We start from the raw sequence: 14,636 nt of genomic DNA, 5'->3' as shown, positions 1-14,636 counted from the left end.
CTTGCTGAGAATCACCCCAAGCAAGTTACATGGCATCTCTGAATGAACCTCAGAGTTTCCTTGTCTGTAAAACAGGAACAGCAATGTTTATCTTCTGGGAAGATTAAATGGGATATGGTGACGCCAAAATCCAGACAGGAGGATCTGCTACAGCACAGCGACACAAACACAGGTAACACACGAATAAAGAAGCTGATCCCAATAGTGCATGACCTGGGGCGAATTAACATACGCCACCAGGCAGCACAAAGGTTGAAAGTGCCGCCTCTGGGACCAAACCAGTTTGAGTCAAAATTCTAGCTCTGCTACCAACTTAGTTTTGTGGATAGGGGAAACGTTCTTAATTTCTCTGTGCCTCTGATGTTTCATCCATGAAGCGGTGGTAACGAGAGTATCTACCTTCATACATTTGTCAGAAGTCAATGAGTGAACACAACGTTACCTACTGTCGCTTCTACACTGGAATGTAACATGCATAAGTGAGGGTCATTCTGATGTAGGTCTGCATGATGACCAGATTCCAAAGAACCTAGTGATGAGCTGCTTACAAGCACTGCTTCCTAAAACACGTTTCTATGAGCCATCTAAGGGACATTTTTGAGTTTGAGATTTTTATGTTCCTGAATTTCTTTAGTCCTTTGTGCCAATTCATGAACAAGGAGAATGTGTCATATGGATGATGGGGGAGGGGAAGGGAGACATGAATGGACAAGTCATGAATACTTTCCCTCCACAGTGAACTCGAGCAATTTCTCATGTGTGTCAGGGTGTTCCAAAGATTAAAAAAAGAGACAAGAGCATAGAGAAAAGAACACACTGAGGAGTCAAGCCCCGGGCTCAAGACAAGATGGCACTTGAACAAAGGTCTAGAGATGGAAAAAATTTTATGTTTAAAACCATAAACAGATCTGGATCAAGAACTCAGGTTCACATAAACATTCAATACAGGAGAAGATGTGGAACAATTTATAACAGTTATCTCAGTTTCTTTGGGTTTTCTGTTCGTAGTTTTTTAAAATATGAAGAACCACATAAAAAACCACTTAATGCCTCACTGCTTCTTCAATGGTTCAATTATGAAGAAAAGTTACTTTATTAAATTGAGCTTACTTAGAGCTTTATAAAGCAATCACTTATTTGCATTTCAGTGGATAATTTTTCATATGAACTAAGTTACTATCCTTATTTTTGTGCTTTTTCTGTATATCTGTATTTTTTTTAACTTCTTTCTAGACTACTTCACTAGTAGGACACAAGGTCCCTATCAAAAATTTTATTTCTAAGATATTGCCTTCCTTTATTTTTCATTCTTGGACTTACATTTTTTCATTCTTACAGAAGATGTTAGGCATACCTGAAATTTTTCATTTAAAACTCAGAAAGAACTCAGTTTTAACATTTCAATCTATAAAGAGAACTAGTTTTCCATTTCACCTCACTCTCACCCTTCCCTTCAATCTCCCTGAGAGTTGACTCAAATATTTAATTTTCTCAACCCTAAACTATATACAGATTAAAAAAAATACTTATATTACTATATTAAAATATCATTCAGAGAGCTACATAAACGGAACATACAGACGCACAGTAACTTCTTTTAAAATCTAGTTTTCTCCCTTCGTAAAGTCTTCTAATCTTTTCTTCCTGAGGAATCTAGTAGATCAACGGTGACAGTACACCACACAAAGAAGTGCCTCACAAAGGGCTGCATTTTCTCCCGTTTCCAGTACCAACCAGCTCCAGGGCAAAACAGTCATCTTGTTACTCAAGATAAAAAACGTACATGCTATGATTTTCATTTAGAATAACATTTTATACTGTCTTCTATGCGGGACTACATGCTACAGTGGTAATAAAAACAGTGTGAATGAATAAACAGAAATAATGTGGTACAATGAAAGGAGAACTTTCCTAGACTAACACCAAGTCTGGAATCAAACCAGTCTGGGTTCAAATGCCAAGTGGGTGACTCTAGACAAACTGCTTAACCTCCCTGAGCCTGCTTCCACTTTTGAAAAACGGAAACAGTATTAACAGCATCACAGGATGATTATGAAAATTAAATTAGACAAATACTTTTGGTGCACAGCACACTGCAATTAGTCAAGGAGTATTAGCTGCCATCCATCTACGGCTGATGAGCTGCTAGCTGGGAGACAGATTCCTAGGTTCCTCCTCATATGGGAAATTAGATTCACGCCTATACCTACTTTGTGGAGTCAGTGTAAAGAATTAAGAGAGTACTTCACTTTAAAGTCAAAATCATGTAAAGTCATCTAGGATTTGGCCACTCTAAAGGGTGGTCCATGGGCTAGCAACATCAGAAGCACCTGGGGGCCTGTAAGAAATGCTCAATCTCAAGTCCTGCCCTAGAACCACGTGATAAGAAAATTTATTTTAATAAGATCTCCATGCATAGTAAAGTTTGAAAAATACTACTAAGAAAATAATTCTCTGCCTAGAAGGAAGAAAAGAACATTATCAATATCAACTTTGCCAAAAACCCAAAAGTACAAAGGGCATTTACAATAGAACATACTGATTTAATTAGCTCAGGAAAATAAGTTGGAGAAAACAGGCATCACGGACTGACAGGATCTGAAATTGTGAGAAATACAGAATAATTCACAAGGAAAGGGAGGGGGAAGGCAGGAAAAAAAATTAAAACACTGGGTAAAGAGCACAATATTTTCCAGAAGCAAATGGGTACTCTCACCCATGAATAATACAGTAATGTCTATAATGATGTCCCTAGCTCAAAAAGTAAAATTACTTTAAATACACTCTGCCGAAGAAGACAAGAAAGCATATATATTCTCTTTCAAAATTATTTCCCTCAAAAAACCTGTGTGTTTACACACACGCACACATATACACACATATATTTTATTTTTAAGTAGTGCATAAAAAAAATTCAACCTTGAATATTCATTGGAAGGACTAATGCTAAAGTTGAACTCTACTTTGGCCACCTGATTGGAAGAACTGACTCACTGGAAAAGACCCTGATGCTGGGAAAGATTGAGGGCATAAGGAGAAGGGAGCAACAGAGGATGAGATGGTTGGATGGCATCACTGACTCAATGGACATGAATCTGTGCAAACTCCAGGAGATAGTGAAGGACAGGGAAGCTTGGTATGCCGCAGTCCATGGGGTTGCAAAGAGTCAGACACAACTTAGCGACTGAATAACAACAACAAAATTATCTTGTACATTCACTTTTGTACAATATCTCATTTACCAAGAGAGCTAGCTCTTCACTTTTAAAGAGATTAAAAACAGACTTTTGAGACTAATTTACTAGTCTTAAATCAGGACTCATGTACCATTGCCAATGTGGTCCATAATTTTCCCCCAAATATCTTTCCACATTTCCACAGCCAGTTTAAGTTTTTTCCCATCCACTTACAATTGATCACTCCCTCCTTTGACCCTCATGGCTTATCTTATTTCTCAGTATATCACAATGATTTACTTTCCTATAGGTTTCAAGTCTCTTTAAGGGTAGGCGCTATTTCCCATGTCATTAGATACCTTCCTGGGGCAAGTACAATTCCTTTCAAATAACTGATAGATAAATATCAGGTACGATCCAAAGAGAATTGGGGAAAACTGAGGTAAAGGAGAGCAGGGAAATGAGACCTCTCTGTTATCCTTTTTTGAAAAATGTTTCTTCAACATTTTATACATTGTGAAGCAATCTAAAGTAGTGGCACACCTTCAGCAGCGGCAAATAATTCTCAACATTTAAATAGTTTTGTAGAATCATAAAATATTTGAGCTAGAAATACTAAAATCTTTTTGGTCTGTCTCAATTTACAAAGCAAGAAACTAAGACAGAGACATTAACTTATACGTGGAAGAGGCAGGCTCTAAATGTCAGGTCTTCTGATACCCACATTAGGCCACACTCACTCTCACTATGTCAATGTGGTTTGCTCCAGAGATCAAAGAACACTCTGAACACAGTGTTTCACCATGTTGCAAAGGAAGGATACTCCAATAAAAATGATTAAGAAAAACAAACCAAAACAACAATAAACATAGGGAGTGCTTGAAGAATAGCAGAAGGCTAGAAAGGTAAGGCAGGGTCCAATTATCACAACCAGAGTAAAAAGGCTGCATTTATCTAGTGGCAATGGGAGCTACTGTGGGTTTCTGAACAGGAACATTGCATGAAAAAGCATTTAAGAATATTCACTCAGCACCAAACTATAGAATGCAGGGTAGTACCAAAGCTGCGAGACCAGGCAGGAGTCTATAATGGTATGTTCAAGGTAATAAGGTAATGATGTGATCTAGGAAAATGTAAATGAAAATAGATATTTAACATACTAAATAAATATGACACATGGTAATTTTGGGAGGGGTTTCTGTATTTATAATTACTGATCAACTTTAACTGATGCTTTTGAACTGTGGTTAGAGAACTTCTTAGAGAAGACTCTTGAGAGTCCCTTGGAAAGCAAGATCAAACCAGTCAATCCTAAAGGAAATCAACCGTGAATAATCTTCCACAACAATAGTCTTGTGGAAGGACAGATGCTGAAGCTAAAGCTCCAATACTTTGGCCACCTGATGTAAACAGTTGACTCACTGGAAAAGACCCTGATGCTGGGAAAAACTGAAGGCAGAAGGAGAAGAGGGCAACAGACAATGAGATGGCTGGATGGTATCACTGATTCAATGGACATGAACTTGGGCAAACTCCAAGAGACTGTGAGGGACAGGAAAGCCTGACGTGCTGCAGTCCATGGAGTCGCAAAGAGTTGCACACGACTTGGCGACTGAACAACAACATTTTATATTACAAGACTACATAAAACTACAGAGAAAAAGAAGAAAAAAATGTTCGGTATTCAAGCCCTGATGACTTGAAAAGTAAAATGTAAAAATACAAATATTGGGAAGCAAAGGTGTATGTAGAACAAAATAAAATAATTTTAGCTTTGAAAGGTAAAGTCAAATATTCTAAATCACTTGAAAGCACCTACTTAACCATGGGAATTAAGAGCAAGAAATTAGGAGTATCCTGGGTCAGAATGAGAAACATTATAAAACCACAGTGATGTTTTCAGAAAGAATCAGATTTTTAAAAACTAAAATGTTTTGCTGGAAAAAAGATAAATATATGCTTACTTAAAAAAAACTCATAAAAAAAAACTCATGAGGAGCTTTAAAAAAACCCAACATAAAGCATGGTTGCTGTATAAATATAGTATATGACATCATATTACCTCACCATCCTTATTTTTTTAAGTGTTAAATACAGCTTAATCATTATCTTACAATTCATTTGCCTTCCTGAGACATTGCTCTTTGTAAAATATAACTTTTGAAAAAAACTAACGTCTAATGATAAATACTAAAACCATTGTGCAAAGTGCACCAGAGGTTAATGATCTACCATCCAAACACACAACAGATATCCTTTCTGGCTTTTTCAGAGCCACAGGCTTTTCTCCCTTTTGTGTTCATTTCCTGTCAAGTTTGACATTTCAAAAGAATACCAAAGAAGCTTAAAAATTTGTTTACAAGTGTGTCATTAAATCAGGACTCTAAAAATAAAAGCTATTCATTACAACTGTACTGATGTACAAAAGAGGCCTTTATTTAAATTTTGGAAAAATAGTAAAAAAAAAAAAAAAGGAAACATTTTTAATCTTTTCTTATATAGAAGTGCTCTGGTCCAATATTTTTGCAATTGAATGAAGAAACTTGCTGATGTGTAGTGACTACAAAAAAAAAAAAGCCACACACAATAGAATCCAATTTAATGAGTCAGCTATATTTGATAGCATTTAGAGGAGGCTCAGCTTTCTTATGATTTATTAAAATTTAATACCACAATTAATTACTAATACTTCTACATTCTCCATATAATAAGTATCCTCCGAAATACTATTATTCAGAAGATATGATGCATTTAATACAGGAAAATAGAAATGAAACCCTAAATATTCTTTAACTATACATACTCAAAAATCTTTATCAATCACTAAATACTATACATAACTCTTTTGGCTGTGATAAAGGAACAGAGACCAGATTTGTCTTAACTACAAAATCAAACAACATAAATAATAGTTTTTAGACACTGAGTACAGGCTAGTAATAGGACAAGCAATATAAGACAGTAACTCCTGGGGGGAAAAAAGCAAATGCTTAAGCTCCACCTTTGCCTGGAGACTTCCCAGGTTACGAGTCAGGGAGGAGAAACTGAAATAGACCTCAGTGGTCTCCCTGGTTGAAGAAACAGAATTGAGAATTCAAGACAGAGAAATTAGGAAAACTAGCAGGACAGAGTAGCAGAGGAGAGACTTACACAGAAAAGAGAGAGTTGCAAAGAGAGCGCTCCAGGAGTCTGCAGAGAGTTACTCTTGGTCTTTACCCCAGTCCTGATCACCGCCTGCAAACTACTGGAGGCCAAAAAAAGAAGCGTGAGAAGAAGCAGAACCCTTCCAGGAGCTGTAACAGGGCCAAGAAGAGTTCTGATTTCCACCAGCCAGTCTGGAAAAACCTTGTAATGTATGAGACACCAGGTAGAGCACCTAGAAGGGGATTGCCTCAAGAGTAGGGGAAAATTAGTCATAAGATTAAAGACTGGCTTTGTCTAGAAAAAAGAAAAGCCTTTAAAGGATCAAATGCTTCCAAGTAACTAAACTGTGTCCCAAGACACAAGAATAGTGAAAGGAATATGAAAATATCCAGGACCACTAAGGTAAAATTCACAAGGCCTGGCATCCAATAAAAAGTTACCAAGCAGCACCCCCCCCCCCAAAAAGAGACCCTTCAAAAGAGAAGTATCAGTCAATAGACAGTACTAAAAAGATTTAGATATTAGAATTAGTGGACAGGGACTTTAAAATAATTATTATAACTATATTCCAGATGTTGAACGTAAAGGAAAGCACAGACATGCTGAAGAGAGATATGAATGATTTAGAAAAGGATTCAAATCAGATTCTAGAGATGAAAAATCTAATACCTAAGATTAAAAGCACAGTAGATGGAATTAATAGCAAATAAGACATTTCAGAAGAAAAAAATAAATGAACTTGAAGACAGGTATAATAGAAACAATTTCAAGTGAAACAGAAACAAAAACATCTGGGACAGCAACCAGAGCATCAGGGAGCAGTGGGACAATTTTAAGTGACCTAATACATGTGTGACCAGAATCCCTGCAGGAAGGGGTGAGAGGAGTCAACAAAAACATTTTGAGAAAATAACGGCCCCAGATTTGATGCAATCTATAAGCCCACATTTCGAAGTAGAATGCCAAGCAAGAGAAACAGGAAAAAAACTGAATTAAGGCACATCTTAATCAAATTGATTAAAACTAGAGATAAAGAGCTGCTCTGTAAGAAGGGCAACTACTATAAAACCAAAAATGCTATGCTGCTGCTGTTGCTGCTAAGTCGCTTCAGTCGAATGCTATGAGATGCACAGTTTCTCATATGAGAACTCAGGAGGATAAGACGAGGAGGGGGAAAAAAAAAACAAAGGGAGGGAGAGGTCAGCACATACCAGGCAGGAGCAAGGTACCAGACTTCTAAGAAACATTTTAGAAGTGAATCTTGCCCCAGACCCCAGCTGACACCGCATGGTCTGGGAGGAACTGTCCAGTCTAGCTCTTCCCAGATTCCTGACCCACAGAATCATAAGCAAAATAAAATGATTGTTTTAAGCCACTAATGTGCCATTCAGCAATAGATAACTCGCTTATATCAACATTTAATCCTTCCTTTCCCATCTTGAAAAATAATTATCCTGCTGCCTGACGTACCTCCAGCTATACCTTTACTTCCCTTTACAGATAAAACTGGTAGGAACTATTTATAACCACTGTCTCCACGTTATTTCTCACTCATAACTCAGCCAAATTCCGCTGAGATCTACTTCTGCTCCCACATCACTTCCGACAGTCCTTGCTACCTTCACCAGCGGCTTCCTTGTTGCCGAAACTAATAGCCACTCTTCAGCTGCTACTGACTTCCCCCACAGTATCTGAAACAGCAAGCACTCAGACCTTTTCATTCTCTTTCTGACACCACTGCTGATATTTCTCCTTAGTGACAGGAGGATTCCTTGATTTGATCTCTTTTGTAGGCTTCTGTTTTCTGTCTACCCCTTAACTGTTGGTGCTCCTTAGGATTCTGTCCTAAATTACACTCTCTTTTTGTACTACACTCTCCTGTTAAGTGACTTTATTCTATTTCCTAAACTTTAGTCATTTGGTAAAACACAGGGATTTATAGTTTTGGAGCCAGAGAGACCTGTGTTTGAGCCATAAGCTCTGCTGTTTAGCTTATATGGTTTAGGGTAAGTTATTAAACTTCTCTAAGCATTGTTTCCCTCATTTAGAATAATAATACCTCATGGATTATTATAAAAGTCAAATGAGATAAGCACTCACCATAGTGTGGGTGACACAAGATAAACCGTCAATAAAAGGTAGTAATTTCTGTTACTATATATGTGCCAGCAGCTCTCAGGTTTCTGTTCCTGGCCTAGAATTTCCTTCCTAAACTCCAGACACACATACCCAACTGCCTCTTGACACCTTTACTTGATGATCTACAAGCAATTCAAACTCAACATAACCAAATTTCACCTCCAAGGAAATCTCATTCAATTCCAGCTATCTTTAATGAATGATACTACCTTAACGTCATACGTTGACCCTTTCTCTGTCCTTCATTCTCACTCGTGTAATTAACTGCCATATCTTATAATACAAAGCCAGAGACGCTGCTCCAAGTGCTTTTCCCATACATTAACCCATTTAAAATGGAACACACACATGTAATAAGATACAAAGTTTATAAATGACCAGGAAGTAGTATTGATCAACACTGTAAGACTGCAAAGGAGGAAAGAATGACTATAGATTTAGGATGGTCTCAAAAGGCAAAGTGGAAGCAGACCTGAAAATCTGGTAAAATAAAAAGGGGAAAGTATTTCAGGTGGAGCTTATGAAGTGAACAAAGACTCAGAGACAGGCACAGACAAACATGAATGTGTGACTAACAGCAAACAGAGACGTCTGAATCGAGAACAGAATATAAGGAAAGTATTCTCAAAATATTTTGGACTCAGCATCTTTTAACATTCTTAAATTATTGAGGACCCAGAAGTTTTTGTTCAAGTGAGTGTGTCTATCAACATTTGAGAGCCCCTTGGACAGAAGACCCTGGCGGGTTACAGTCCATAGAGTCACAAAATGTTGGACATGACTGAAATGACTTAGTACGCATGCAATATTACTGTGTTAATAATTAAATTTAATTTAAAGTTAGTTAAGAAAACTAAGATCATGGTATCTGGTCCCATCATTTCATGGGAAATAGATGGGAAACAGAGGAAACAGTGTCAGACTTTCTTTTGGGGGGCTCTAAAATCATTGTAGATGGTGACTGCAGCCATGAAATTAAAAGACACTTGCTCCTTGGAAGAAAAGCTGTGACCAAGCTAGACAGCATATTAAAAAGCAGAGACATTACTTTGCCAACAAAGGTCCATCTAGTCAAGGCTATGGTTTTTTCAGTAGTCATGTATGGATGTAAGAGTTGGACTGTGAAGAAAGCTGAGTGCCAAAGAATTGATGCTTTTGAACTGTGGTGTCGGAGAAGACTCTTGAGTGTCGCTTGGACTGCAAGGAGATCCAACCAGTCCATCCTAAAGGAGATCCGTCCTGGGTGTTCATTGGAAGGACTGATGCTGAAGCTGAAACTCCAATACCTTGGCCACCTCATGTGAAGAGTTAACTCATTGGAAAAGACCCTGATGCTGGGAGGGATTGGGGGCAGGAGGAGAAGGGGACGACAGAGGATGAGATGGCTGAATGGCATCACTGACTCGACGGACATGAGTTTGAGTGAACTCCGGGAGTTGGTGATGGACAGGGAGGCCTGGCATGCTGCAGTCCAGTGCTGCAAAGAATCGGACATGCCTGAGCGACCGACCTGAAGTGAACTGAAGCTTGCTACATGTTAACAGAGCTAACATTTTCATGGAGCCTAACTCTATTTCCCTAAATAAACAAAAAATTAAAACAGTGGCAGAGCTTTACAATCCTGCACATCCTTTTAATATCTAGCCTATACAACAGACCTGAATTCTCATATCTGCTTCTGTATTTCCTTCATTGAAATGTGTTGTCTGTTTGAAGTATAAGAATATCTGGCCTCACACAACATGTAGTTGAAAAAACAAGGAGTATTTTAATAGACTTTTCAGATAATAAAGGATATTCTTTTTTGGCACTACCCTAAAACTCAACAAGCAGTAGTTTCTTAAAGGTTAATTGCAATGTGAAATTGGAAGTAATTTTCATGAATTTTAATTTTCATTGAATTTTTAACCTTAATTTTCATGAATTTTAATTCATGAATTAAACTTCACATTCTGATACCTTAGAAACCATTGATTGATCGATCAAAGACCTTAAACTCTGAATAAACTTCTTACTCATGTGTGATTTTATAGCATGATGCACAGATCTTACAAGGCTGATGAATCTCTCTATGTAATGTTGAACAATCACATTTACTAACACTACCACTGAATTCATCAGAAAAGTCTTTGATGTACTGGGAAGCTATTCTGCTTACAGTGAATACAAGATTATCAAAATTCTAATTTTCCCTTGAGAACTCAAAACTTATCACTGGCAATGTTTATCATTAGTTGCTTTCAACCACACTGTACTTGAGAATACAGATTATATAAAATAAATACTTTTAACTGGCTCATCAATGATGTTATTAAAAGACAATAGGCATGTTTTACGTTGTTTCTTTTTTAACTGAGAGTTTGTGGTGGTGAAGAATACACTGACCACAAACCTGGAGGGGAGGGGACTTAGGGGCAGAACGCATACAAGTATATATGTGGCTGATCACCAGAACCCCTTCGCTGTTCACCAGAAACTACCATAACATTGTTAATCAGCTATACCCAAACACAAAATAAAAAGCTGAAAAAAAAAAAAAAACACACAAATGCTTTGATGCTACTGCTCTAATCCGGTGCAAAGGTTCCAAAAGTTTTGGAATAAATGTCATTGGCATAAATGTCAACAGAGTGAAAAAAAGAAATAACATCTTAACAGTAATATGAAAATAGCTTTCACACTGCAGCTCCCCTAAAATGTTTTCTGGGATCACCAGGGGATCACAGACCATACTTTAAACAGCTAATAAGAAAAAAAGGAAGAGACAAAGCTTCTAAAAGAAGCCTTGCAATCATCAAATATTTACTTAAAATTCCCACACTAAAAACATACATTTGATTCCTTTGACCCTCTCTGTAAGCTGGGTAATTATAGAACTGTATCCTGAACACCATAAATGTTTAAGTTGTAAAGATTCTGGATTTTGCTATTTTTCTCGAATGAGTATTTTTTGTTTCTTTGTCTTAAAGCAGGTAATTATTTTTACTGAACTTGAGTTGTAAACTGTTTATTCACCAGCAGCTTCTGTTTCAAGTCACATCTTTTGCTTCAAGCTGGTTTTAGAAAAGGCAGAGGAACCAGAGATCAAATTGCCAACGTCCGCTGGATCATCAAAAAGGCAAGAGAGTTCCAGAAAAATGTCTATTTCTGCTTTATTGACTATGCCAAAGCCTTTGACTGTGTGGATCACAATAAACTGTGGAAAATTCTGAGAGAGATGGGAATACCAAACCACCTGACCTGCCTCTTGAGAAATCTGTCTGCAGGTCAGAAAGCAACAGTTAGAACTGGACATGGAGCAACAGACTGGTTCCAAATAGGAAAAGGAGTTCGTCAAAGCTGTATATTGTCACCCTGCTTATTTAACTTATATGCAGAGTACATCATGAGAAATGTTGGACTGGAAAAAACACAAGCTGGAATCAAGATTGCTGGGAGAAATATCAATAACCTCAGATATGCAGATGACACCACCCTTATGGCAGAAAGTGAAGCGGAACTAAAAAGCCTCTTGATGAAAGTGAAAGAGGAGAGTGAAAAAGTTGGCTTAAAACTCAACATTCAGAAAATGAAGATCATGGCATCCAGTCCCATCACTTCATGGGAAATAGATGGGGAAACAGTGTCAGACTTTATTTTTGGGGGGAGAGGGGGCTCTAAATCACTGTAGATGGTGATTGCAGCCATGAAATTAAAACACACTTACTCCTTGGAAGAAAAGTTATGACCAACCTAGATAGCATATTCAAGAGCAGAGACATTAACTTTGCCGACTAAGGTCCGTCTAGTCAAGGCTATGGTTTTTCCAGTAGTCATGTATGGATGTGAGAATTGGGACTGTGAGGAAGGCTGAGCACCGAAGAATTGATGCTTTTGACCTGTGGTGTTGGAGAAGACTCTTGAGAGTCCCTTGGACTGCAAGGACATCCAACCAGTCCATTCTGAAGGAGATCAGCCCTGGGATTTCTTTGGAAGGAATGATGCTCAAGCTGAAACTCCAGTACTTTGGCCACGTCATGCAAAGAGTTGACTCATTGGAAAAGACTCTGATGCTGGGAGAGACTGGGGGCAGGAGGAGAAGGGGACAGAGGATGAGATGGCTGGATGGCATCACAGACTCGATGGACATGAGTCTGAGTGAACTCCGGGAGTTGGTGATGGACAGGGAGGCCTGGCGTGCTGCAATTCATGGGGTCGCAAAGAGTCGGACACGACTGAGCGACTGAACTGAACTGAAAGCCACTTTGAGACAGGCTTTGCTGGTGGCTCAGTCAGTAAAGAATCTGCCTGCAATTCAGGAGAGCAGGGTTCAATCTCTGTGTCAGGAAGATCCCTCAGAGAGAAGAATGGCAACCCACACCAGTAACTTTGCCTGGAGAATTCCATGGACAGAGGAGCCTGGCAGGCAACAATCCATGGTTGTTTCAATTTTCCAGTTTCCCTAGTCAGAAAGCCTGAGATTTTCCCACTGGCACTCAGTTCAGTTCAGTTCAGCCACTCAGTCCTGTCTGACTCTTTGTGACCCCATGAATCGCAGCACGCCAGGCCTCCCTGTCCATCACCAACTCCCGGAGTCCACCCAAACCTATGTCCATTGTGTCGGTGATGCCATCCAACCATCTCATCCTCTGTCGTCTCCTTCTCCTCCTGCCCCAAATATCTCCCAGTATCAGGGTCTTTTCAAATGAGTCAGCTTTCCGCATCAGGTGGCCAAAGTACTGGAGTTTCAGCTTCAGCATCAGTCCCTCCAACGAACACCCAGGATGGACTGGCTGGATCTCCTTGCAGTCCAAGTGACTCTCAAGAGTCTTCTCCAACACCACAGGTCAAAAGCATCAATTCTTCAGTGCTCAGCTTTCATTACAGTCCAACTCTCCCATCCGTACATGACTACTGGAAAAACCATAGCCTTGACTAGATGGACCTTTGTTGGCAAAGTAATGTTTCTGCTTTTCAATATGCTGTCTAGGTCTGTCATAACTTTTCTTCCAAGGAGCAAACGTCTTTTAATTTCATGGATGCAATCACCATCCACAGTGATTTTGGAGCCTCCCAAATATAAAGTCAGCCACTGTTTCCACTGTTTCCCCATCTATTTCCCATGAAGTAATGAGACCAGATGCTATGATCTTCATTTTCTGAATGTTGAGCTTTAAGCCTACTTTTTCACTCTCCTCTTTCACTTTTATCAAGAGCTCTTTAGTTCTTCTTCACTTTCTGCCATAAGGGTGGTACCATCTGCATATCTGAGTTATTGATATTCCTCCTGGCAATCTTTATTCCAGCTTGTGTTCTTCCAGCCCAGCATTTTTCATGATGTACTCTGCATATAAGTTAAATAAGCAGGGTGACAAAACATAGCCTTGACGTACTCCTTTTCCTATTTGGAACCAGTCTGTTGCTCCATGTCCAGTTCTAACTGTTGCTTCCTGACCTGCACATAGGTTTCTCAAGAGGCAGGTCAAGTGATCTGGTATTCCCATCTCTTTCAGAATTTTCCACAGTTTCTTGTGATCCACATAATCAAAGACTTTGGCAGTCAAAGCAGAAATAAATGTTTTTCTGGAACTCTCTTGCTTTTTCAACAATCCAGCAGATGTTGGCAATTTGATCTCTGGTTCCTCTGCCTTTTCAAAAACAAGCTTGAACATCTGGAGATTCAGGATTCATGTACTGTTGAAGCCTGGCTTGGAGAATTTTGAGCATTACTTTACTAGCATGTGAGATAAGTTCAATTGTGCGGTAGTTTGAGCATTCTTTGGCATTGCCTTTCTTTGGGATTGGAACAAAAACTGGCCATTTCCAGTCCTGTGGCCACTGCTGAGCTTTCCAAATTTGCTGACATACTGAGGGCAGCACTTTCACAGCATCATCTTTCAAGATTTGAAATAGCTCAATTGGAATTCCATCACTTCCACTAGCTTTGTTCGTAGTGATGCTTCCTAAGGCCCACCTGATTTCACATTCCAGGATGTCCGGCTGTAGGTGAGTGTGAGTGGTCACTTCTTTGTGATTATCTGGGTCGTGAAGATCCCTTTTGTATAGTTCTTCTGTGTATTTTTGCCACCTCTTCTTGATATCTTCTGCTTCTGTTAGGTCCACATCATTTCTGTCCTTTATTGAGCTCATCTTTGCATGAAATGTTCCCTTGGTATCTCTAATTTTCTTGAAGAGATC

General features: G+C 38.8%; 1 protein-coding gene across 5 annotated transcripts in view; it reads right to left on the bottom strand.

The window, feature by feature from the left end:
* Positions 1 to 14,636, bottom strand: part of RB1 (RB transcriptional corepressor 1) — a 119,716-nt gene that overhangs the window by 41,162 nt on the left and 63,918 nt on the right. The window contains exon 1 of one of the 5 annotated variants that reach the window (XM_060394330.1): positions 6,327 to 12,984. The exons of the other annotated variants lie outside the window; for them this stretch is intronic. Within the exon in view, the coding sequence (XP_060250313.1) occupies positions 6,327 to 6,593 (267 nt within the window). The 5' untranslated portion in view covers positions 6,594 to 12,984. Of the gene's footprint in view, positions 1 to 6,326; positions 12,985 to 14,636 lie in introns of those variants that run through there. 5 annotated transcript variants of the gene reach the window in all.

This window comes from Ovis aries, chromosome 10, assembly GCF_016772045.2.
Source record: "Ovis aries strain OAR_USU_Benz2616 breed Rambouillet chromosome 10, ARS-UI_Ramb_v3.0, whole genome shotgun sequence".
In the NCBI taxonomy this organism is placed as follows: Eukaryota; Metazoa; Chordata; class Mammalia; order Artiodactyla; family Bovidae; genus Ovis; species Ovis aries.
Note: the sequence above shows the minus strand (reverse complement) of the source record. Positions and strands in the feature narration are given on the sequence as shown.